We start from the raw sequence: 27,486 nt of genomic DNA, 5'->3' as shown, positions 1-27,486 counted from the left end.
GATCAGTGTGCCGGCTCACGGTGGAATACGAATTGTTACTAAAAATTTCGGGTTTATATATCCGCGGCGGCGCTTCGCAAGTGGCGGGGGTACGAGTGACGGCAATCGCGAGCGCCGGAATGGAGCGGCGGGACGGTCGGAAATTACGGCGTCCCGACACGCCGCGATTGCGTTCGGTGGTCTTCGATCGATTTCGGCACTGCTCGGTGTTCCGAGGCGGTTGCCGCGGTAAGTCCCTCGAACTTATTCGCACGCGTTTTATAAATGATTAAAAATATGGCACACCGTGCCTTTCCTCGCCAGGCGGATGTTCGGCCGGGCGGTGTTCGGCTGATATTGGCCGAGAACGATGCGATTACGGGGCGCTTCGTTACATACCTATATATTAATTTTAAACTTTTTTGCATTTAATAGCGTTCACGAAACAGAGTTTAGTGGTGGGCTTGGCGCGGGTGGGCTGTGAGAACCAGCACATTGTCGCTTGTTCCCTGCAGGATATGACGTGAGTGGATCGCCGCTGCACTGTCTCGTCATCCCGGCAAAAAGCTTCATCCCCTCGAAGTTTCTCGCAGTATGCTCTTGACAAGACTCAATTCAAAGGAATGACGCAATAAGCATAATCTTTTTTATCCAACGAAGAATAGAGTGAGCTTAGGCAAGCGACTTAGGCAAAATAAATTGATTGTATCAAGTATCAAACTGTTGAATATTGTATAAATATAACGCGATATATTTTACGCAATTACCCGCGTACTCTCCGCCGCGCGGGGTGTCGAGCCTACCAGCTCGCGATGTGTGTGCTATCGACGTTAACTGCGGTCCGATTCACGCTCACGGCGTTGTAAGCATCGTTCTGTCTTCGGTGCACATCGAATATCAAACGTGGTGATACCAGCAGCCGCGCACGGAACGGTGTGCGTGACAGATATGCCGTTATCATGATGGTCCGCATGATTGGCGATGAATTCTTCACGGAGGAGCGGGACCGAAAGTACTACGCCGATCACTACACATGCTGTCTACCACCTCTTTTCATCATCCTCATCACCCTCGTGGAGCTTGACTTCTTCACGTATTACACAGTGACGATGGGTCAGGTGAATCCCTCCAGGTCGATGCCGATTGACAGTGTTTTCATTTACAGACCAGACAAGCGGCTCGAGCTTTGGAGATTCGCTTTCTACGTGTTCTTGCACGCTGGATAGTTTCACCTGCTGTTTAACCTGGGGCTACAGATGATCGTGGGACTTTCCTTGGAAATGGTTCACGGAAGCCATAAATAGATGTATCCACTCATTGTGAACACGCAGAAAAGCGTGCCATATACGTTTGCGCAAGCAACGCGAAGGAGACAGTTTCTCGTTTCTTTATATTATCTGCAAGGATATATATAATATATAGATATATTACTGCATGATATATATTACTGCAGTCTGCATCTTTGTAAAGCAAATCATATCTGAGTTATAATTATAAATATAGAATATTTGGCAAAATAAAATTGACTTTTTTTATATATACTAGACACTACAGACGCGCGCGCTTCGCGCGCGCCATTTAGCTTTAACATTATGCTATTGTATAATAATCGCGACACGACGCGGGACGATTAACCTCGCGACACGACGCGAGCTGTCACATCATGACACACGACGCACTATACACGCACGAAACTCGCCACACTCCGCGATGACAGTCCCTCACGGGATGAAGCAAGCTACGCGGCGCGGCAATCAATCGAGATAGCCAATCGGCATCGCGGAAAAGGAGGCTTCAATTTTACGATACAAACGAAATTCACTCAGGTAACACGCCTTTTTTAAAAGTGGATTCATTATTTTTATTCAAACAGCACTGCCCGCTTTTATCAAACCTTTACAGAATGTCCAGTTCTTTGGCAAAATTTTACAATGTATAGAAATAGATAACTAATCGTTTAACTCATATTATATCTTAAATAGATGGACTTACCAAATGTCACGCAGTATATAAGAGAAATAATTTATGACTTGAAAGTTATTGGAATTACTCTATATATTTTTTTTTAATTTAACTTAGGTGTATTTTATTCGACCCAACTGGCCAACTTTATTAAATAGCACGCTACGTTTCGACCTCGGGTTTAGGTCCTTTTCAAGCGTTACGAGTACAAACTATTAATTAGTTAGGCATAATGCCTGCTACGTCACATCTAAAAAATAATTTGTTCGTTGCTAATTAAAATATATATTTTAAACGGCCAAAAACAAGAACGCCGCGCGCTCGCTTTTCAAGTCGTCAACCGTTTTGATCCACGTTACTTCGCGCGCGGCGGGTGCGCTTTAAATATTTGGAAATAATTGATTTCCCCCCCCTTTTTTTCTTGTAAAATAAAAGTTTTTATTAACGAAATACACATGTTAGCTGTATCGTGGTTCGCCATTGAGATCCCTCGTCTCTCTGTCGTACAGGCTAAAACTGTAGATACGTCTACGTCGTACGTATCCCAAAGTCTACGAGATAAAAAAAAATTATTTCGCTAGAGTTGTCGACAAAATCTATATTGAAAGAACACTAACCTCGTGATTCAAATATCGATATCAATATTCGATATTGCGTCTTCTTTCTCTCGTGTACGCTGTTCCCAGGGTAAATTGCAGAACCTCGTGCAGAGCATCCACCGATGCTCTGTTTAGAAAAGAAAAATTTACCACAATCATGTGATTGTGATTGGTGAAATGTCTGTTCCAAAATTTTTCGCGATTAAATGGCGGCCAGGTCGTGGCAGGGCCAATCAAGTCCTGGAAATTCAGCCAAGGATTCGACAGCATTCGCCACAACCACTGTTCGTACGACGACGACGACGATGCCATTGTCGAGGATCTTCGTTTGCACGCGATAAAACACACACGTATATCGTACGGCGTGCCGCACAAAAATATTTTATACGAAAAGAGTGTTACCCCGCATGTGTTGATGACGTCGGCCCCGCACTACGTGCGCGAACGCGTGTTTATCGCTTTAAGCGTCCGTGTTGAAAAACATTTATTTCAACGAATACAGTGAAATATATGTGACACGCAAAAAGAATACGCGAACACGAAAAATGTCATGTACTTAGCGACGCGCATACACACTGTAGACCTAGTCTAATATATAAAACTATGCGTATCGGCCCCCGTGTCTTTTTCGCACGGTACGAACCGACGCGTACGCCGTCTAAAGATTGAGTACGAACGTGTGAGTTCCCGCGCGCACGGGTTTGTTCTCGGACCAGAAACACGCCGAGCGCCATGCGAGTCGCAAGTAGCGATCCCGCGATCCACGTACGTTGCGTGGCGCCATGCGCGCGCGCGAAAAGTTTTTTTTCGCGGGATATGACGATATTGGCTGTATTCCGATATTCGCACTGTCAGTACCAGGGCCCCTATTCTCGAATCACTCGCAAACTTGCGCATACGCACGATTCGAGCGGTCAAAGATGCAAATACGTTCAACAACTGCTATTCTCGAATGAAAGATTCGAGTGCTCGAAACTAGATGGGAATCGTGCGCATACGAACACGAAATACATCTGGCAAAACAGTGCAAATTGGTGCAAATATTAACCTAACTGACATTTATATTTGTAAGTATAACCTCTTTGCTGCTCACTACTCTGCACGTGTCGATACAAAGGACGTATTTTAGACATCAAGGTAACAATTCGATAGACAATTATATTCCATATACGAGCTAAATATAACTTATATTAAGACTTTGTGATTTAGACGTGCAATTTTATTGGAAAACTAATCCAACAAATAAGACAGTGGTTTAGACATGCAATTTTATTGGAAAACTAATCCAAAACTGTCTTTTTGCAGACTGGCGAATTGATAAAGAGGTCGGCGCAAATTCCGATTCAGTGTATGGATCAAGCATCGGGAATAATTTTTATTAAATCTAGACATATCTCGCGTTTTCAAATCAAGATAATTAATATTTTTTATTTAAGCTATTGTATATTGATGTACATACATGGCTTAGGGAATATGGTATTGAGTATAGAGGTTGTAAATAATGAGGTACATATTCAGTATGCAAATTTCTATTTTTTTAACTATTTTTTAACAACACAATTTTTTTTATTTTTTACAGCATCATGGATAAAAAGAAAAGAACCGGTAATATAACAAGAACAAAGAAGTTTGCTCATCGAATTTATGAAAATTCATCCAGAATTAGTATCGGGAAAGTTTTCTAAAACTTTTACGTACGATCATGCAGCCAAGTTATGGCAAGAAGTGACCGACATTTTGAATGCTTGCAACGGTACCGAGAAAAATTGGAAATCATGGCGCAAGGTAATTACATTAATTATATACTAATTTTTATAATTATATATTTTTTTATAATTATATTTACAGGATATTTACTAATCTACTAAATATACCAAACATTTAATTCCAAGGCATTGATCTCCAGAAATTAATAACAAAACAATTTATTTCTAGTGTTATACAAGTTTTATACAAGATTATCGCTCTCGTAGTAAAACGAAGCAAACAGGGATAAACGTGGAACGACGTAAAACGGGAGGTGGAGCACAGTGCAGTGCAGTTCTTACACCAGATGAACGAGAAGTATTGGATTTAATTCCAACATCATTAACTAAGGGTCATGCAGATATTTCGGAATCATGTATGGACATTACTTTGGGCGAAAAGGTTTGTAATAAAAATTCTTTTATAATGCTATTTTCTTAGTTTAATAAATAATTAGAATTATTAATTGCTACTTATATCTGTAGGATGACTTGGTAGAAGCAGAACATATAGAATATCTTGATGATGACATTGATGATTATAATGTCATTCAAGCTTCAGTAGCTGGTTCTGCTATACAGGCAAGTGAGGCAATCATCGAAACATCAAATATTAATAACAACAACGAAAATACTGAAAATTACGATCCATCTACGTTGACAAAGTCGAAACGGATATCCTCGAGGCAAAAAGTAAATGAAGTAAAAGATTCTACCCGTATATTAGCCGATGTTGCAGAAAAGACATATACTATGAAGAAGAAATTCTGCGACGACCTCATACTATGTAAGAAAAGAACGGCCAAAGCTCAGGAGCGCATGGCAAGAGCTGCGAAGAAATGTGCAAAAAATAATTGCAGCACGATGTGATTATACTCGTATGTTATTATAATCTTCAGTTTCTCATTTCAACTACGGTTTTTGCTTTAAGAATATTATATTATTTCTAAGAAAATGTTTTTTTTTTTACATTTTATTTTATGTTTATTCGTAATTTTTCATGTAATGTGTGTGACATACTAATTTTATTTTTATTTACGTAATTAATTTTAATTTACAAAATTATGTCACTAGCAATTATATAGCACTAGTCGGTATTTTTATTTGTTAAGGTACACACATTCTTATTGTGATATTTGCATACTACAGAAATGTATTACGAAAATTTACCAATATATTTGCCAAAAACTAGAAATACTTAGGTGTTAAATAAATACTAAAATAAAAAAGTTTATGTAGTTTTAATGTAAGAGAGAGTTACTTTTACTTATGTTAGATTATACTTAAAACGTACATACACGCAGTGATACAAACGAATTTTAAATAATATATAAATTAAAGTTGATTAATAAATAATAAATAAACGATTGTTAAGAAATGAATTTTCTGTCTTTTATTTTATATATTTATCTAATAATTATAAAAAGTATATATTGTGTGTAATTCAAGTAAAATAGTTTCTAACTATTTTATTTTGGACTAATCGGCCTGCTGCTAAATCCGGATTGACCCTATGTGCATTTCTTATTTCTGGAATAATATCGCAGTCATCAACATACATTCCAAAATCTAATAGATCATCCCCTTCTTCCGGTAACGGATCTGGTACATTATGTGCTATGCACATATTATGGAGAACAACACAGGTGTTGATTATTTTAGAAGCTATAACTGGAGAATAGCGTAATACTCGATGCTTTAGACAACAACGAAATCTCATTTTTAAAAGGCCATTACACCTTTCAATCAACGAACGGCACGACATTTGTCGTTCATTATATCGACATTCTGGGGTCATCGGCTGTGCGTTAGCAATAGGCGTTAGCAACCATGGTCGTAAAGGGTATCCTGAATCACCTGCAAATTGAAGCAATTATTATATGAGAGTTTAAAACATACATATGAAAACACGTATGAACGAAATAAAAAGTTGCATAAATATATTGTACATACCGAGCAAACAGAAAGTATTTCTTCCATATCTTGCATATATTTGTTCCGCTAGTTGTCTAGCATTTGAATTATTCCAGATATATACATCATGTGAGCTTCCCGGAAATCGTGCATTTACATTTATGATTCTTAATCGGAAATCACATATCTAAAAAGGAAAATGGAGTTTTATATATATATATATATATATATATATATATATATGTAGGTCCGGAAGTATGTTCCGGGACTTTTATTTTTTTACATCGGTATATTCCAGGACATTTGGCAGTTTCCAGGACTGTCCTGGAAAAAATTCATGTCCTACGGCACGTTTCGGGACAATTTTTTGAATCTGATTACATATATATGCGTTATATTCCAGGACTGTACATTTCAAAAAACGTAAACAGTCCCGGAACATACCTCTAGACCTACATATATATATATATATATATATGTGTGTGTGTGTGTGTATAAATATATATATGTTACTGCTGTAAAAAGTATAATATACGTACTAATTGAACATTTATTGAGTGGTATCCTTTACGATTAACATATGCATGCTCCGGATAAACCTCATCATTAATTTTAGGAGGGAATATTGCAACATGTGTGCAATCAATACACCCATAAACACCTGGGAATCTGTAGTTCTGGTAAAATCTGTATATGTATAATACAAAAATATTTATATGTCTCTCTGTCACTTGTATATATATAATATATTTATATATGATATTTGAATATTTCACACATTACATTTATAAGATCGTGAATTACCCATTACGCAGATAATTAAGTTCTGCTCTAGTACGAGGAAATTGTATCCACTTTTTCATTACGTTAGGTTGATTAGCGGCATTAATTACTTCGTGAATACTTCTTGATATCGAAGATTGACTAACGGCAATGTCCACATTGTTACCTATATCTATTTGATAACTACCGCTTGCAAAAAAACGTAATGCAGATAATATCTACTAGACAAACAATATAAATAAATTATTAAAATGAGTTAAATTATGTGTAATATGCAGTTATAAAAATAAATTTTTGATACTTTCCTTTGTATGCTTAAAGCAGATTTCCTTGATGGTTGCTGCATAAAAGATTGAACATCTTCAATGAATTCATTAACTACATTTTTTGATAGTCTAAATATCTTGATAAACCGATTATCACTTAATTCAAACGGATCACGTTCATCAAAAATTCGACGAGGATTCCGTTCTGCAGCAATTTCGGCAGCTTCTAATTCATTTAATCCAATAGCTTGATTTATTAACTCCATTATTTTGCCAAATATGTGTCTCTTTTTTAACAGAACGTATGCGCAATTAGAGATGCGAGTGCTTGTTACCCACTCGTTGCATTGCGAGTGAAAATTTGCGAATGCGCTACCGTCCGCGCACGCATTTTTGGTTCGAGAATACACTTTTGAATTTGAGCGCTCGCAAATCAGTACTTGCGCATACGCATTATTTCGAGAATAGCCCCCCAGTAACGCTATACGTTACGTTACGTATACTATAGATTTTTAGTACTGGAAGTTATTGATAGCAAATATAGCACGACAATCATTGATGGTCTATGATATTTAGGGACTCGATTGGCTGCGTTCGTCTTGACGCTTTCAGCGCTGAAAGCATCCCTCTATCTTCGTTTGCGGTTTATTGTTCAACAAAGATAGGCTGCATTTCCATGGAAAGAGAAATAGCGGAACGGACGTACTCTGATTGGCTACGCTCCAGGTGGGAGCTCTCAAGATGGGATATTAGCCAATCAAAGAACGTCCGTTTTACGTCCGTTCCACTATTTCTTTTTCCATAAGGATGCACCCATAGACAGATGCTTACAGCGTTGAAAACGTTAAAACGAATCCAACTACGATCTCTCTCCCTCTAGCTAAACGCTGCGTGGCTGATGTGTCGCGCGCGCGCGACATGGCATCAGTGTAGTATATGTTCTGTGACATCAGTCTTGCGTGGCATGACTCCTCGCGCGCGCACGGTCCCCTAACCTCGTTCTAATGGGACAAAAACTTCCGCCGCCGCGTTGCTCGTTCGACCGTCGGTGTATGTCGGTGTGCTTCTTAGTATTTCATCTTACGACATTTAAATCAGCCCTCAAAGAAACCCAATCATGGATGACGCGCCTTTGCCTGCGAAACGAGCGAAATGCGACGATCATAATACGAATACGTTGGACGATCGTGGGACACGGGAAAAAATCCCTACAACGAGAACGGCACGGAATGATGTTCTTTCAACGTTGACCTTGTCGTCATCATTGACAAATGCGGTCCACGAAGGAGATATCGAGAAAATAGACTCTCCGGTAATCAGAGGTCGACGCGGTCGCCCACGGATGTCCAACCCGAAGAACAAGGCGATCACGCGCGCGCTTCAGCCCACGGAAATGATGCTTGATAACAGAAACTCGAGCAATCCGCAGCAAGAGACGAACGCATACGCCAAACAGATGCGACATATCGCCGGCTCACAAAATAGTCCACCGTCACCAAACGGCACGCTGGCGCAGTACCGCGATCAGCATGGAAACGACAACGTTACGCGCCGGCAAAACGGAGAAACCCACTCTGTAACGACTACGACACGCGCTTCTCAAGCTTGTGTACAGGTATGACATTCTTATCGAGAGGAAAAATTAGTTGTTGATAAACGGGCTATAAGATTTATGTACACGTCAAGTGTTTACTTTTAAGAAAGCCAACGCGTCGTTGAGGAATCTAATCGTGTTTGACGGTGCGTTGCGTTCAATGAACGCGGACTTTTCAAAGAAAACAAAAACAACAACAGCAACGACACGCTCCAGTGCTTATAATGAAACGTCGTGTTCAAACGTGGCTATAGAAAAGATCACGCTGCGCGCGCAAAAAAAGAATCTACCGGCGACGAGCCGCACGATAACGGAGATAACGTATTCTCAGTTTGAAGACAACGTGACAACGGAAAAAAATTACGACGCCACGTATCTACGAGACGTCAACTTTATCGTACAAGGTAATATTATTACTCCTACTCCTACTACCCGTGTAAAATATATGTGACGGATCGTTCCATATTCTCGCGTGTGTTTCATGGTTTTATTTTTTTTTTTTTTGGTGATGAAGACGTGGAAAAAGTAAAAACTAAAAACAAAAACGTGTTAAACAACTGTACAGTCGAGGCGGGCGAACGTGCCGCGTTGCGGCAGCAATTACGACACACGCGGTTGCAACTTGAAAAAGAAAAATTGGAAAAGATACGTCTGATTGAGAAACAAACCGCGCGTCATACATCGGAGACGAAGAAAATTTTGAAAGAAAAAGAAAAACTACAGACACACGTGGATCTACAAGTAAGTGTAAACATCTCTCAGACAGCAAACCGAGCGCGCAGTAAAATGGCACGCTCTATGTGTATGCGTTTTATGACATTTCTACATTTTATATATCGCGACGGTCATAAAATACTCCCCCCCCCAAAAAAAAATCACCGATCAACGACGGGCGCGCACACGTTCGACGCGATGCACGATATATCATAACCGCACTAGGTTCAGAGAACGGTAACACGAACGATAGACTCGGTACGTTACGTCGATCGTGCTTAAGGTACATATGTATTTTGCAAGTCGAAAAGTAACGATCAAGAATTGTAATAATAAAAGAAATGGACGACATTACGAGAAATACAATGAAATATTTGAATCAAAAGCCACTGACGTGACAACAACGATGACAATGGGGTAACGCTTGCCCCCCCCCTTCCTCCGACAGTACGTCGTACATTTAATAGAAAGCAAAGCGTATTCTGTCGCTCGGAACTTTTCGCCGCCGCTCTCTCTAAAGTATAAAATACAGAGTATTGTCCGCGCTCTCGTAACAAACGTGTCGAGAGGCCCGAACGGTCTATATTGTCAACGTTACGTACGGAAAACGTAAGATAGCGGGAGCGCGCGCGCGCGCGAACACCCTGAGCATGAAATATTTACTTTAGAACATATCATTTTTCAACATATCGCGCGACCTATGGTATACACATCGTCGAGTATTACGTTTTCAACAAATGAAACCTGAAGCGCGACGTTTCCTTTCTTCGAACGCTCTACGTCTTCTTCGCGCACGCGTCAGAACACCACGGCGAACAATGTAACGTTCGAACAAATCAACGCGAGACGTGCGCGCGCGCGCTGCACGTTAACCGTAGATACATTTTTCGCTTGTTACATTCGACAAACGTGGATACTACAAATGTAAATGATGGCAACGTTGTATAAATTTTCTCTCTCTTTCTCTCTCTCTCTTTCTCTGTATGTAGAATCTAAAAATGGCAAATCTTCGGAATCGTTGTAACGTGTTGGAATTTGGAATGAGTAACGTGAAAAACGCACAACAGTTGTACGCGAACATTCGTGGAGATGAATGTAAAAACGTCAGTCGAGAGGAAGAAACATCAAGAATATTTGGTAGATAATTAATTTTTTTTACGCTACAGGCGTATCGTTGCGCGTAGTTTAATATTTAATATATTTAATAAATGTCGTAAAAAATCTAGAATTAATGAAACCAATAGTCACCACGGTAAATGGAAAAATATTGACAACGGAATTTGTTTCACCTGAAATTGCAGCCATTGAAGGGAGACGCGATACGGACGTAGAATCGGAAAGATATATACCTACAATCAATAAGGTTTGATAACGTTGACGATATTTGTATTTCCTCTCGAGTATCGAGTATAATCGTACACGACGACCGTAGTCGCGATGAAAGTATATTAGATTAATTTTTTTTCTTTCTCTCTCTCTCCATCTCCCTCCTTCTCGAATTCTTTTGCTCCTCCGTTCTCGTTCCCCCCTCCTTTTCTCTCCCCTCATGTATCGATGCGTGCATTTTATATATACATATATATATATATATATATATATTAAATATTTACATATTTTATAGGTTGTGCCTGGCATTCAATGCAACTGTGTGTTTGCGTGTCTTGAGGTATGTATTTTGAAAAATGCATGTTATTATAACAGTTTTATGAATCAGAGCTCGGCAAGCTTCTCGTCCAATTTTCAGCTGGATCCGTCTAACGCTATTTCCCCTTCATAGTTTTCTATCATACATAAGATATTATTGTTGACATTTTTTTTAAGTATATCCTCAGTAGGTCTAACCTGCCATTGATAACTGAAATAATCATTTAACTAATTGAACAAAAGTAGAATTAAGTAATTATTGAAATAAAGATTTTATCCAAGCGAAAGCGGGAACATCAATCTGCATATTGCACGTAGCAAGTCGCATAAGACACGGTAAAGGATCATCACCGATGTCACTCATTTATTGAATTCTGTTTCTGTTCAATTAGTTAAAGGGTCGTTTCAGTCATCAGTGGATTAAGCCTACTTAAAAAAAAACAACAATAGTACTTCATGGGTGATATGGAAAGCTATTATGTCTGTTAAGTTAACACCCCTCCCCCTCCACAAAAAATTGGAATAACATATAGAAATTAAGTGCTTTTTGTGTTAATTGTGTGCTTCACGGTTTTTGTGCTCAAGCGGTTTCGCGGAAAATCGCAATTAAAAGTGGCTCATTAAAATTACATATAATTTCAAATGCCTCAAAACTAGTTTATAATAGTTAAATTAAAAGATATACGCAAATAAAGATCTATACAGAGTGAGGCAATAACTATTATCACCTTAAATATATTTGAATCTATAAGGACCAGAGAAAAATTAGTGTAACCAAAATTGTACGGTACGAAGGAGGCTATCTATAGCGATAGTAATTTTTGCCTAGATGGAGGCGCTTCGGAGATATTGATTCGGTAATATGATAGATAAGCTGAAAACAAGTTCAGAACTCATGACACAAGATCATTGAACAAGATTTAAAGTGATTGAATGAAATTTACGTTTAAAGAAGATGTTAGAAGTTATGGCCATCAAGGCCATCATTATCGATGCAACACTGGATTCTTTCGATCACTGATTGGCTTGCTCTTTTAATAACGTCGGGAGTTATTGATGCACAGGCTGTAATAATTCGTTGTTGCATGTCTTGATTGCGAAAAATAAACTCAATGAAAAATTTACCAATCACTGGATTGGATATAGGGGTCGTATAGTGTAGCCAGCTTGTTCGCCAGACTTGACACCACTGGATTTTTTTTTTATGGAGAACCCTAAAAGATATGGTCTACAAAGAAAAACCAACTACACTTCAAGACATGCAACAACGGATTATTACAGCCTGTAGATCAATAACTCCCGACGTTATTAAAAGCAAGAGCAAGCCAATCAGTGATCGAAAGATTCCAGTGTTGCACGTATAATAATGGCCATCACTTCAAACATCTTTAAACATAAATTTCATTCAATACAAAAATGTATTTTTTAATCGTTTTTTCTTTACTTTATCTTGTTCAATGATCTTGTGTCATGAGTTCTGAACTTGTTTTCAGTTCCTTTATTATATTGTGGAAAAAAATGTACCGAATCAATTAAAAAAAATGAAGATGACTTTGATATCTCCAAAGCGTCTCCACCTGGACAAAAATTATTGTCGCTATAGATAGCCCCCTTCGTACCGTACAATTTTAGCTATTTTTTTAGTTACATTAATTTTTCTCTGGGCCTTATAAATTAGAATATATTTAAGGTGGTAATAGTTATAAAGTAATAGTAATAGTAATAAAGTATAAGTTAAAATAGAGATAGCGAATTGGTTTTAGTCTTAAAATGTTCCTCAATTTATGTGCTCCCGAAATATGCATAATGAAATTTTCGTGTTTATCCCCTTCAGCCGACCCAAATGTAAACATCCCATACGTACAAGAGTAAAGTACCAGTTAAAATACAGATAACAAATTGGTTTTAGTCTTAAAATGTTCCTCAATTTATGTACTTTTAATATATGCACAATGAAATTTCCGTGTTATCTATTTACATTTATAACAATCTCTACTTTTATAAAATAGCTATCATATGTTTACAATAATCTCGTCAAAATCCAATCAAAAATATTTTAAGAGCACATAAATGTACAAAAATAAGTGGAGAAACATTTTCAGCTTATGATAATCAATACGCTGGAAACGAATCGTTATGTTAGTAAGCACTTTACACTTGTAAGTATAGTAGTGCTCACTTTTAGAAAGGTTTTTCGGCCGAAGAGAATAAGCACAAAAATCTTATTCTGTATATTTTAAAAGCACAGAATTTGAGGAACATTTTAAGACTAAAACCAATTGGCTATTTGTATTTTAACTGGTACTTTCTAAGTTGGGTGGTGTCTATTTTCAGGAAGGTTTGTCAACCGAAGAGAATTTAAAACTAAAATCAATTCGCTATCTGTATTTTAACTGGTACTTTACTCTTGTACGCATGGGGTGCTCACATTTGTGTCGGTATAGAAGATACAGAAAAATGTTTCAGACAAGAGTTGTATGTTCTAAAGGAAGACACATGATTCTGATGTGAACCATGTCGTAGATGTTGGCGTTTTCAAGAAATTTAAAAACGACTAATTTCTTACATTTTATTGTTCTACGTATAAAAATATCAAAGTAAAGTTATTGAAAAGTGAATATTTTACGAGATATTTTGTATTTTATATAAAAATATTATGACACACAAAATTTAAAATATCAGGAATTAAAAATATTATGACAAAATTAAGAAATTCTTAACGAAAGCGAGCTTTATTATAGTGTTTTGAAAACATCTTCACGAGATGTACAACTTCTATTTCAAGGTTATTATTATTATACTTGTATTAAAATCAACCAAATTTTTATTTAAAATGATGTAAGGAGTTTAATTAAGGTTATACTATTTCTATTTGTTTTAAATTGCCTTTTTATTTTCTACAGAGGTAAGTCTTTCTCTCCCTCTCTCTCTCTCCCTCTCTCTCTTTCTCTTTCTCTCTCTTTTTCTCTCTTCCTTTTTTTTCCCCCTTTTAATTTTCTTTTTTTTTTAATTGGCGGCTTTGCGCCTTTAAAAGTCGGCTGCTTTGCGCTGATAAAAATCAACTACTCTGTGCCTACAAACATCGGCTGCTTTGCGGCTTTAAACTTCGGCTGCTTTGCGCCTTTAAAAGTCGGCTGCTTTGCGCTGATAAAAATTGGCTGCTCTGCGCCTACTGACATCGGCTGCTCTGCGCCTTTAAAAATCGGCTGCTTTGCGCCTTTAAAAGTCGGCTGCTCTGCGCCTTTAAAAATCGGCTGTTTTGCGCCTTTAAAAGTCGGCTGCTTTGCGCCTTTAAAAATCGGCTGCTTTGCGCCCATAAAAATCGGCTGCTCTGCGCCTACAAACATTGGTTGTTCTGTAAAAATCGGCTGCTCTGCACCTATACAAATAAATTGCTTAGCGCTTTAAAAAATCTGTTGTGCGCCTATTTTATACAATGTCTCTAAAGACTCAAAATATTATTTTAAAGTCTGCGGACAGAGATATAATTACCCAAGGCGAATGGCTTACGAACGTACATACATATGGATCATCCATAGACTTTTACAAAGTTGTTCAGATTATAGACCTGTCGGAACATGGGGAATACAATTGCCTGATATGATTCAACTTGTATCACAAGATAAAAAACACATTCAAATATTGTATAGTTCGTCACATTGGGTGTGTAGCTATTATGATACAAAAAATATTTTTATATATGATTCTTCAAGTAATAAAACATTGTGTAAAAATCATGAGCAATTCTTGAAAAAATTATTTCCAACACATGACTTTAAAAAACATTCCGTCAAATTTCCTACTGTGCAACATCAATTGAGCAGTAAAGATTGTGGTGTTTTTGCTATAGCTTTTGCTCCTTCGCTGTTATTCAATATTAAACCTGACAAAGTAAAGTATAAACATAAGTTTATGCGTTCACATTTAATACAAATTTTGGAAAATAATGTTATTGAACATTTTCCTCAGGATTTGCAAAGTGCTAATTCTCAAAAGGTACTTCCATTAGCAGTGATAAGAAATAGAAAAGCTAAAGCGACTGCTCAACGTATGAAAAGACATTTTAAAAGTAATTGCGCTAAAGAATGTCGGGCAGAAAAACAGGATTTAGAAAATCGCGCTACAAAGCAGCAACGATGCAAACAGAATTTACCAAATAATCGTGCTCAAGATTCACAATGTGCTATTTCTCAAAGAGTACTTCCATTAGCGATAATAAAAGTGACAGAAACTGAAGCAATTGCTAAAAGTGCAAAGACACATTCTGAAACTAATTATGCTACAAAATCTCGTGCAGAGCAGCAGGATTTAAACAATCGCGCTATTATAAAGCAATCCAAACAGAATTTAAAAAAGAAAGTAATTTTAAAGTCTAAAGAAAAAGATACAATTCGAGGCGAATGGATTATGGACGCTCATATGGATCATTTCCATACATTTTGCGAAGTTTTTCAGATTATAAACCTGTCGGAACATGGGAAATCCAATTGCCTCAATTTATTCAACGTATACCAGAAGATAGAAAACATATACAAATATTGCACAGTGCGTCAGCTCCGTTCAATTGTGCAGATCTAAATCTTATAGATAGAAATGCACATTGGGTATGTAGTTATTACGATACAACAAAAATATGATTCACAAAATAAACAAGAATTGCACGAACATCACAAAATATTCTTGAGAAAATTATTTCCAACATACGACTTTGAGAATAATCCTGTCGAAATTCCTACTGTACAATATCAACCAAACTGTAATGATTGCGGAGTTTTTGTTATAGCTTTTGCGATTTCATTATTGTTTAATATTAAACCTGACGAAGTTAGATATGATCAAAGAGTAATGAGTTCACATTTGTTGAAGATTTTCGAATCGAATACAATTGAACATTTTCCTCAAGATCCACAAAGTGATGCTCAGACAGTGCTTCTATTAGCAGTAATAAGAGATAGAGAAGCTAAAGCGACTGCTCTACGTATAAATAGACATTTATATAAGAAAGATTCCTGTGAAAACATTAGTAATACTGGAAATAATTGCGCTGAGAAACGTTATCGAGAGGAACAGGACTCGTCAGAAAATGATCGTGCTAAAAAACGGCGTCGATATCAGAATTCAGAAAACAATTGTGTTAATAATACTAAAATTAATCGCGCTAAGAAACGTTGTCGAGAGGAACAAGATTCAGAAAATGATTGTGCTAAAAAACGGAGTCAAGGACAAGATAGACAAAGAAAATATTATCTTATACATTCTCAGCAAGAACAAGATAGAAAAAGAAAATATTATCTTCTACATTCTCAGCAAGAACGAGATAGACAAAGAAAATATTCTGATCGTAAATGGCTTTATAATAAGCGATATTATGAGAGAAAGAAGTCTAAATGCGTACCTGCAAAAAAAATCGCGATATTGTTAAAAATATTACTAGAAAATATGCAAAGTTTTGGTCACAAAATTATATAATAAAATTTCGCCCTATGGCAATTGAAGATATTGAAAAGAAACTTGATATTAGAAATCATATTGAAAGACGATTAGAATCCGAAAGAATCGTACGTTGGTGTATGCATATTCGAGACAGTTTTGTCCGCAGGATCCTTTCTAAAAAAAGGCATGTTAAGTCGATACTCGCATATCTCGAAGTTTTTTGTTGCCGCTTTTCCGCGATGTCAATTGGTTCTCTCGCTGCGCTTACTTCATTTGCAGCTGTCATCGTATATTTTGACAGTTGTGTGTATCAAGAAGTTAATAGTGTAAAAGTAATTGCATAATGTTAAAGCTAAATAGCGCGCGCGAAGCGCGCGTCTGTGGTGTCTAGTCTATAAAATATTAGCTTCACTTAAAAATAAATCAGAAGCGTGTTTGACTCTTGCCGAAGAATGCTCTACAATTGACGATAAAATACGTGCATTATGTGGCATATCGCGACATACGGCTTCGTCTGAAAATTATTTTATCGACACATATCATAACATTACTTCGTCACAACCTTTGGTAATGAACGTAAAAGGTCAAATTATGAATGTATTACCTTTGCAGCAGGCACAAGCAAAAAAAATCATGGGAATGTAATACCTTGTGTATAATTGATGATCCGTTTTTAATCGATCGTTATGAAAAATTCCTTTAAACGATAAGTACATGTACTTTAAATAAAATACCACAATTGTTAGAAAAGATTTATACATGTACGATAAAAAATTCAAATAACTTTGCAAAGCGATGTTTCTTTGTGTTCAAATATATTCATCTCATTTTCCAAAGGTGAGACATATTAAACGTTTAATTTATCAAATAACAAGTTTCTATTGGAAAATGTTAAATCTGCAGAAGGCTTTAACTTCCGTTGATTTAGACACATTAAATGAAATTATAACTTTGGAACAAGAAAAAGCAAATATGTACAAACATCAGCAGAGTTGTACTATTTTGAGTGATGACGATATCATTTCTCGCTATAGCAACGCATTTAAGGCTTTTACCAAACGCTGCATGGACACACCTCGATATGTTTGTGCATCATGTGAGAGACTTTGTTATAAGAGGAGTTCTCTGAAATTAATAAGCTTAAAACGCAATTAGATATTCCAATTTGGAGAGATTTAATAGCGCATTTAAAAAAACATAACATTACCCCACAATACATATGTCGTTATTGTGCAGGAAAATTCCATAACGGATTAATGCCTGCGTATTGCGTTTTAAATAATCGATTTTTACGTGATACACCCGAAGAAATATCATCTCTTAACACGTTTGAAAAAATTTTTACACAAAGAACTAAGGCTTTTTAAACTGTTGTTAAAATGGGAACTGTTATTAACAAAAAACTGCCTCATAGAAATATGGTACAAAAAGTAAAAGGTAGAACGTTTTATTTACCATTACCTTTACAAGAGACATGGAACAAATTATGTTCCGATACTGATCCAATTAATAAAAATCATGAAATGTACTACGTACGTGTTAGAGGTGTTCCGACAAAATCCAAAATTGTTTGGGAAAAATACGTAGATCGTAAAAAGGTACACAAGGCTTTAACATGTGTTCGAGATCGTGCAATTCGGTACGGAAAATCGCGTCATTTCAGCAATTCAAGGCATAAGGCAAGATATTCTAAATTGCTCGCGCAACACGTATGCATGCCGGGAGGGCGGTCGACGAGATTCAATTTCCACCGTGTCGTCTTAACCGCATTGCAAATCGCCTCTTCAATATTAAATTCGTCAGTATAGCATGGATCTTTCTTTCGCTCATATTCCAGAAAGTTCGCTAATCGCCAGCAAAACATTGCCGCAGCTGACCGAGTGAACAACCAAAGTCAAGCTACACAATAGAAAGGTCCATGCTATAAACAAAAGCAAGCGCAAATAAGTAACGATCCGGCGGATCGTCACGTGCAAACAATGACGTCAGCGTGATGACGTAGGGCTCCGACGGCCAATCACCTTCCCGAAATTCATAGAAATTTGTCTGGAGGGAGTTTCGCCTCGGAGGTGATAAAACAACCGCCGCCTCGGCGCGGGATCGATTCTCGTTCGTAGATCACCGCCAGTACACCGCTTTATACCGCTTAAACCGCTTTTCGCTTCGCCATCCGCATTTTCGCATTCGCTTAACCGCTCGCCGCTTTTGCCGTGCTCAAGTCTGTGCGCGCTCACGGCTCTTCACCTGAAAAGGACTGTAAATAACTTGTACATATCTGATTTTTGGAAACATTATATACTTTATTGTTTTCTGTACTTGCTGTCTCTCTCCTTGCTTTTATGGTCGTCCTCTTACCTCGCGCAATCTCGCGCAACCGCGTGCTCTCGAACAACATGACTCAAACGTAACAATCCTTTTTACAATATTATAACACTCTCAGAAACTCACGATGGATTATGTTTAGAGAAACTGGATAATAATGAATTTGAAGCACAAGAGACGGAAAATGATAGTGAATCTGTTTCGGATAACGAACAAGAATTGAGTCCAAAAGTTCCAATGGAAGAAACAAAAAATAACGTAGACGCTATTTTATCAAATGACGAACAAGAATTGAGTTCAAAAGTTCCAATGGAAGAAACAAAAAATAATAACGTAAACGCTACTTCAAATAATCAGTGTGAAACGATGTTAACCCAGATTTTTGACGAAAGTCAAGATAGTTATTACGAGCAATACATTATTTATCCTTTGTATGAAAAAAAATCATGTCAAAATGCTACTGCCTTATATCAAATGTTAAAAGTTCAAGATTTGCCCTTGGACAATCGTAAGAAATCTTTAAATTTATTGTGTTTTCCCGATTTATTTCCTTTTGGTATTAATGGACAACGCGAAACTAGACAGGTTAAACTTCATAGCCATGAATTTATTAAATGTTGTTTGACATCCAAACATTCACAATTTAGATTAAGTCCACAATTCTTATTTTTCTTGTTAAATAATGCGAATATTCGTCAATTAAGTCGCGGTATTTATCATAAATTGTATACAACAGATTCACGAGAACGTTATACGGCTAAAGAATATTTAGAAGCATTGCAGAAAGGTGATATGGAATCTGACTGGAGTTCGATATTTTCCATTTTAAGAAATACGGAACAATACTGGCGTAGACCAAGAAGTGATTTAATTGCTATGACGCAAGAATACGGACCTGCGGCATGGTTCTTTACAGTTAGTCCTGGTGAATGGATGTGGGAAGATTTAGGTGCATATATTCGTGAAGTAAATGGATGGCCTAACGATTCGACGCCCATTAGCGTACTCGTTGCTAATTAATCCGTTCTTTTTCTTAATTAGTACCGCCCTTGCGCAATAGGGTGACGAACTACGCTTAATAATACCTCGAGCGAGAAGGTCGTCCGTAATCTCTTTTAATTTAACTCGTTCAGACCATGCAAACCATCTAGGCGCGTAAGAGTAAACTGACTCGTCTTTCAAGGCAATTTTAACCTTATAACCGTCGTTAACTTGTGTTACTTCAGAGTTTTCTGCCTCTAAGATTGCAGTTATTAAATCCTTTTTAACAGAAGAATCGAAATCTATTTCTACCTCTGACAAATGATTTTCTAAACTGTTAGGAGAATCTTCAATTATATCAGCAGAAACGGTCTCTGAAAATAACTCAACTCTACTTTTGTTTTCATTTTTATCCGATTTAAGTAAAAAGGATATTTCATGATTGTACAAGAAATCACAGCCAATAATAATATTGGCCAAAATGTTATTTTTCAAAACATGTAATTTGATATCAGCAACTAGAGTAGAAAAAGCTTTTAGAGTTATATTTGTGAAAAAAGACCCAGAGACCATGACAGGTGAATTATTCACTGCCTTATATGAAAGACTCGATTTCTTAAGAGAAACCGATGTACCAAAATTTTTATTAAATGACGACTCGCTAATTAAAGCGATCGGGCTACCTGTATCGATTAACGCAGATAAAGTACAAGGATCATTATTAATTTCTACAACTTCGACAACTGGATTACCGGTAACAATTCTCTTACCGACATCGCTTTGAACGCACGCAATTACAGGAGACTGCTCTTCTGGGGATTCCTCCACCGTGGCAACTAATGGCAGATTGTGGCGACTGGACAGTTTTTTGAGTCTGCTCCTTCTTTTTTAATTTCGGGCAGTTGTCTCTAATGTGGTCCTTGCCGTGGCAGTAGACACAGTGTAGATCCGTCTTAGAATTCTTCGCGTGTTGACTACTCTTCTCTGAAGAATTATCAGAGTCTTTTGCTTTGTCAAACTTTGAAGTGTCCTTGGGCTTCTCTTGTTTATTGACGGTTTGATATCTTCGAAGATCACTGCATGAGCCAGCGATATTTTTCATTTCTCTGATGAATTGATTTACCGAATTTTCTCGTAGAGAAAGTGTAATACCTCTTAAAGAGACATTGTTAATTCCATTAATAATTAATTAGACAAATGGAATCGGAATCCTTGAGCTTTAGGGTACGCATTAGGGTTAATTTGTCCATGGCGTAGTCCTGAAAGGATTCTGTGGTGATGTTCCATTTCCTGGCTTCAACTTTCTGCATCACCACGTTGAAAGGTATTTTTTCCTGAAAACGATCTAGGATAGCATCCTTAAAACAGAACCAGGAACGATTTATGTCTCCTGTATTCAAGTCAAACCAGCGACGAGCTGTCGTGGTTAGCTTCGACGTAGCTGCCGATAACATAACGACGTGTGAGAGGTTGTGAATCTCAGCGACGCTTTCCATCTTTTCAATCCACAGATCTACGTCGTCATCGTCAGAACCGGAGAAAGTAGGAATCTGCGACATTAAAAATTTCACAGAGTGACCTGTCGATGCACATGAAATTTCAGGAACCTGACGATTGTCCATAACTTGCCGTGCTTGTTCCACAGGCTGAGTAGTAAATCCGCTCGGTTGAGTTCGAGTTTGTGGACTGAGTTGTTAACGGAAAGTGATGCAAACCACCGCTGTATCGATTCTTGTTGCCGCATCATTTGTTCGCGTTGCAGTCTCATCTCTTCCGCCATCAATACACAAAATTGTTGTAGAGATTTATTTTCGGCAGCTAAATTTTCACGTTTCTTTGTAACGTTATGTGAAGCTTCTTCAGTCGACGGGAATATCTGGGACATCTCGCTTGCGAGTTCTTGAAGATGCCTCAGACGGATATTGCTTAATGTGTCGCCTTTTCCTGTATGATCCAGTAGGACATTTATACATTCTGAACGATCTTCTGGAATATCGTGAACTCCCAAAGATCGAGCTTCTTCCTGGAGCTGAGCCAGCGTAAGATCAGTGAAACTCCTTTTCGATGCCATCGTCGAAGAGAGATCACAATCTTAAAGTGTTCGAATGTTGACCACGTGATAAGCACGTGATGAGCACGTGAAGACACCGTGAAACGGCGAACGCAATGCGCGATATGTCGAGACAACACTGGCTGCTCTACGACACGAACGCGCGCGAAACCAATATGGCGATACGATATGCCGGTTATTCCCGTGCCACGTAAAACCGACTTTATGACGCCGTTGGAAATATCACGGCAAAACAGACCCCGACGCACTGCCTGATACGATCGTTGAGACAAGCATGCGATAACCAGTCGTCTGACCAACGCGCGAATGTCGTCAAACAACGATCGGCGCAGAATGGCAATAAAACGATGACTGACGCGATATCAGCAAAATAGTCAATCACATTAATCGCTCGGGGAGCATGTGGAAAGCCATAGAAACCACGGAATGCACTAAAACAGTCAACGCGGGAACACCGCGACCGATGCAGTCCGATTAGTAACGAAACTGTACGTGAGCGGTATTCGCTTCTAAAGTACCACGCACTCGCGCTCGAACCACTTCTGAGCTGTAAGGCTGGTTCCGTCAGGATAGCGCGTAGGAGGAAAACGCGGTGTGTGCGGGTACAAACAAGTACAGCTTTTTCTAGCACCAAATGTATTTTCGATGGTACAATGGCCGGCTTTTATCGAAGAATCTTACACGGACTTGCAAGCACATGCCGTTCTTGCAAGGACTGACTTGCCGCCTTCTTCTTCGGCAGAATATCCCCACTGCTCTCACTCGCCGGGGAAACAACCAATGCCCGGCCGCCGCGTTAGCGCTCTTACATTTAGCGCTGCCGTCGGCAGCGCGGCCAATCACCGGCAACCACTTCCAGTATAATCCCAATAAATTAAATTCTAAATAAGTGAAATTACTATCTTTTCTCTTATTTATTCCATGTTAGCTGAAACCACATATACTCAAAATAAAAGATGGCATCGTTCTCCTAATAGTTTACCCAGACAAGAAAATATTTTTCCATCCATTGAATTCTCAGGTAAAATTGTATTTTATTTGCATTATATTTGTTATAACTTAATTATGTAATTTTTTTCAATAAAGTAAATAATAATTTTGACTGTTGAAGTAAATTATAATAAAAATAGAAAAAACTTTCCAAAACATATTTAATTTAAAAGATATTCTTTAGCACTGTATATCTTATTTGGAATTTATTATGAATTGAAGTAAAGTAAACTTAAATATTATAATAGAAAAAAATAATTTGATTCGTATATAACATGAACATATGAATTGTATGTGAACATGTATAATTATATATATTTGTATGTAATTATATATGTATAATACTTTTCTCGAGATTCTTTCTGCAAAAATATTTAAAAATTGATATATGCTACTCATTTGCATAAAGTATAAATAATATTTACTTACAATAACTTGCATAAAAATAACACGTTTTATTTATTTTTTAATAAATATTTTGATATTTCCTTACAGATGATGAAGAAATTTATAGAATACCAGAAGATGATTACTATTTTTTGGAAGAAAGTATTTCATCACCTGAAAAAAACATATCATAAAATATATATAATAGATAATGTACAAAATATTATTGACAATAATAAAGAGCCACGATCAGCAGGCACCTGTATCATATGCTTAAGTGAACAAGCATTATATATTCGTACCATGTGGACATTTATGTGTATGTGTATGTGAGAGCTGCAGTAATAATTCAATACACAAAAGATGTCCAATGTGCAACCTATCTTATGATAACTGCATAACAATTGTGTCTTAAAGAAAGGTAAGTAAAAAACGCATGAGACTTGTAACATATTTCCATATTCTTGATTTATATATAATTAGATGGACATACTATATATTAAATAACAATTCTAATAGTATTGAAAAACAGATGTGCGTTTAAATATCACAAAAAATTATGTAGCATGTCTGCCTCGGATTTCTTTTTGGTTCTCACAGTAGGCTCAATGGTAAGATTGCAAACAGAAAAAACATTTTGAATTAGTAGGGGAGACCGGGGCTAGACCGTCCGGTTTTTTTCGGTGCCAATTTTTAACAACAAAATAAATAATTGTGGTTAAATGTGGTATACCACTGTAAAGAGTGAACCTTTAACTACAAAATTTATATAGGAAATTTTTGTCTACATCGCTTTGTTTAACCGGTATAGAGCAAAAACGACAACAATGCAAAAATTGAAATCTCAAAAATGCTGGGGCTAAACCGTCTACCTTCCGGGGCTAAACCGTCGCACTACATTTTTAATACATATACGTACATCTAATCCTAAAAAATGATAGGATGCATTTTAATAATTGTTTTTGAAGAGAAAAATATAAAAATTTATTTGAAATTGTTATGCAAAACATTATTAAAGAATAATTGTTTTACCTATTCTATAAAACAATTAAGGCACGTGAATACAGATCTTGACAAGCGCACGCATGTGTTGTGTGCCCTACGCTCGCACGCAATGCACTGTTTTCCATAGGATGCTCTGATTGTCAACTTCTTTGAGCACACGCAGCACGTATTATCCAAGTCTTCGTCGGAATCCGACCGCTGCTGCTTTCTTGATTTCGATTTACGCCCACTGCTCGTCGAAGGCTGCGGTTCTGTTTGTGTGGCATTTTTTTTGGGCCGGCCTCTCTTTCTCGGCGCAGTGGCAGGTGTAGATTTTGACGTCTTTCTCGTAGCAGGTTTTCCTTTTTTTTCCGCATGGACTCCGTCTGCTCAGCCGCCAATTCCATCATTTCAGGCGAGTCAGTAAAAATGGCCCTCTTTCTTCGTTTTCGTCCTTTACGAGTCTGTTGCCTCGGAGTGGCTTTAGGAAATGCTCGAATATTTTGAAGCATCGCGCTCAAGTTTTGTGTATCACCAGGATGACACATGGAAGAAGCCGACGGATCGAATTCGTTCTGATCGGCTGTGTCGGGTTCGATTGTCTCCGAATTTGTTGTGTCCGGATCGGCTGTGTCCGGGTCGGTTGCGTTGAGGTTGATTTCTTCGGGATGAGTGGAAGTAGAAGGCATCTCCCTATCCGTAACACTGCTTGGCAAAAATTCGTATTCCTGGAAAATGTCCGGGTTGAATGGAGAAATTCCAGTGCATTCAAACCCGGACACAATATTTTGATACGTTACGGCAAGTGGCAGTGACTTAGCCACGATTCCGGGGATATCGTAGATCGTCATTGTTCTACCAGGATGCGACGACATCCAGTTATCACATTGTCCGTGTACACTTTTCTTTAACGGGCCAAAGACGCACAGTGGGGCAGAATCCCAAAAAGCTGGCCAAAACCCCAAAAATAAAGTTTCTTGTTGGGGAATTTGAACTGTTGGGTTGGCTAGAAAGATATCCCAAGGGTCAAAATCCGTTAGTATTATGGTCAGATCCCTTATACGTGCTTTTAAAAATCAATACAAAAGGGACCTTCGCTCGAGCAACATCTAGCGCGCACGCAGGAGAAAAAGCAAGCTCGTGTTTGAAGAGTCATAAAATTTCGTAGAGTTTACCGATTTAACTTTAACAAAATGGAATCAACTCATGAAAGTAAGTAGAATATAATTGTGTTTATTAGAATACTCAATATTTTTATAGAAAATAGTAATAAGGTAATAAACTTACGTTAATTTTACGTTATAAAACTAAAAAGTAATTTAGTTTTGAAAAAAAAAGTTTAATAATTCTGCAAAATTCTGTCATTTAACATATTGGACATGAAAGGTGAAACTATTATCTATAAAATAAAACAAAATTCAGCTGCCTTTAAGTACCTAACGAGTTTTTATGCAGGTTTTTGTAAAAAAGAAAACAGAAAATGTTATTTTGGCGTAACTAAAAGAGGTATAAATAGGTTTTTCGTCCACTTGGATAATTGTTTCAACTTTTTTTGAACGTATATGATGTATATGTAAGGTGATTTAGAATTTACATGCAAACATTTCTTTTTAAAACTCAAATTTCATGCCTAAATTCCATGCGCGGGATGTAAGCCTGTACTTTATTCGAGTAAATTTATATGTTATATGTATTTATATACAGTGCTTTAAATTTGTTGTATAAAAATTAAATGCAAATTTTATTATATTAATATAATTCAAACTTATAATAATTAGTACATTAAAAAAAAAATTTCTGTAAAATTCATAATTTATCGCATATCCCCGCAGGGTTCGCAATCTACTACCAATACTATCCTTCTCCTCTCACTTTAACCCTTTGGACCAACGGCTTAACGTCTCTTTCCGAAAGACGGAGCCCAGTTTTCTCCGCACAAGAGCCTATCTTGCACGAAGGGGCGCAGCTATCGGAAAAACATTCCATGCTTCATGGCTCTAGTGGACTCGAATCTGGTTCCTCAGATTACGAGTCTGGCGCTCTACCACTAGACCACACTGCCGCCCTGATTAGTACATTAAATAATCATTATTATTTACTAATTCATTTTATATGATTTTTTGAAAAATAAAATATATTTAATTTTAAGTAAGCCAATTAATGAAAAAAGTTTGGAATTCGGTTTATCATCACTACATGCTTGGATTCGTTGTTTTGAATGCTGTTTACATCTATCTTATAAATTAGAAATAAAAAATGGCAGACTCGCCAAGATGATGAAAAAGAATCGGTTCAGACAAGAAAAGAAAACATTCAAAAAGGTTTTAAGAAAGAATTAGGATTAATAGTACTGAAATAATAGCTTCTTCATTGTTGCCTATTGGTCAAATGTCTGAAGATGCCCAAGAGTCTTGTCACAAATACTTCAAAATATTTCGTGAAGATTTTTCGCGCAAATACTTAAGGACAAAGACTATGAAAAATATTTTTTCAAAATTTTTAGTATTATCAGATCCATATCTATCGAGTTGTCGGCAACTACTTTTGAAACAGCTTAGATCACTGTCGTCAGATGCAATAACATTATTATTACCTCCAACTGTAAGACATGGAAAAATTGCGGATAAAGAAGAAATTATTTCAACTTGAGAAGATTCGACGGATGCTACAAATGAAGATTTTTCATCTAATGATGATCATTTTTTATTTTAATTTATCTGTCATTTTTATATATTCACTATTTTATATATTTAGTGGTATTGTACGCTCGCTTCACGCGTGCTATTAATAAATTTAATTATTTTAATCTTTTTCAATAGCTTAACTCGTCTACTGTCTTTTTTTTCTTTCAAAGAGAGTTTCTTTAAAATAAATATAGGCAGGGATATTAGTATAACAAATTTTATCAAAAACTAATAATTATTCTTCACATTGAAATCTTTTTTACTTATGATATGGCCATATTGCAGCCGCCATTTTGAATTTTGTAATTTTGACCCCGGATTCGTAATCAGCGACCCCAAAAACCCCCGAATAACACAGATTGATTTATAAAGAATTTGGGTTTTGGCCAGCTTTTTGGGATTCTGCCCCACTGTGAGACGGTGCGATCCAGCGG

General features: G+C 37.1%; 2 protein-coding genes across 2 annotated transcripts in view; one reads left to right on the top strand and one right to left on the bottom strand.

The window, feature by feature from the left end:
- The window catches only part of LOC139818314 (uncharacterized), a 29,901-nt gene extending 2,884 nt beyond the window's left edge, over window positions 1-27,017 (top strand). The window contains exons 2-3 of the mRNA XM_071786930.1: window positions 18,548-18,551; window positions 26,720-27,017. Of these exons, the coding sequence (XP_071643031.1) occupies window positions 18,548-18,551; window positions 26,720-27,017 (302 nt within the window). The remainder of the gene's footprint in view (window positions 1-18,547; window positions 18,552-26,719) is intronic.
- LOC139817766 (putative nuclease HARBI1) lies at window positions 5,715-7,514 on the bottom strand. Its single transcript, XM_071786056.1, has 5 exons — window positions 7,284-7,514; window positions 7,004-7,200; window positions 6,739-6,886; window positions 6,239-6,386; window positions 5,715-6,142 (listed from the first exon to the last, which is right to left on the bottom strand). Exons 1-5 carry the CDS (start codon window positions 7,512-7,514, stop codon window positions 5,730-5,732), a joined length of 1,137 nt encoding a protein of 378 aa, XP_071642157.1. The 3' UTR covers window positions 5,715-5,729.
- Window positions 27,018-27,486: the final 469 nt, after the last annotated feature.

This window comes from Temnothorax longispinosus, chromosome 8 (assembly GCF_030848805.1).
Source record: "Temnothorax longispinosus isolate EJ_2023e chromosome 8, Tlon_JGU_v1, whole genome shotgun sequence".
Taxonomy (NCBI): domain Eukaryota; kingdom Metazoa; phylum Arthropoda; class Insecta; order Hymenoptera; family Formicidae; genus Temnothorax; species Temnothorax longispinosus.
This window is presented reverse-complemented; position numbering and strand designations above follow the sequence as displayed.

Coding starts and splice junctions, on each gene's coding strand:
- LOC139817766 (XM_071786056.1), bottom strand. CDS start 7,514: ATGGAGTTAATAAATCAAGCTATTGGATTAAATGAATTAGAAGCTGCC. Junction 7,201..7,283: donor CTTTAAGCATACAAAGGAAA/GTATCAAAAATT, acceptor TTTGTCTAGTAG/ATATTATCTGCATTACGTTT. Junction 6,387..6,738: donor ACTCAATAAATGTTCAATTA/GTACGTATATTA, acceptor TTTCCTTTTTAG/ATATGTGATTTCCGATTAAG.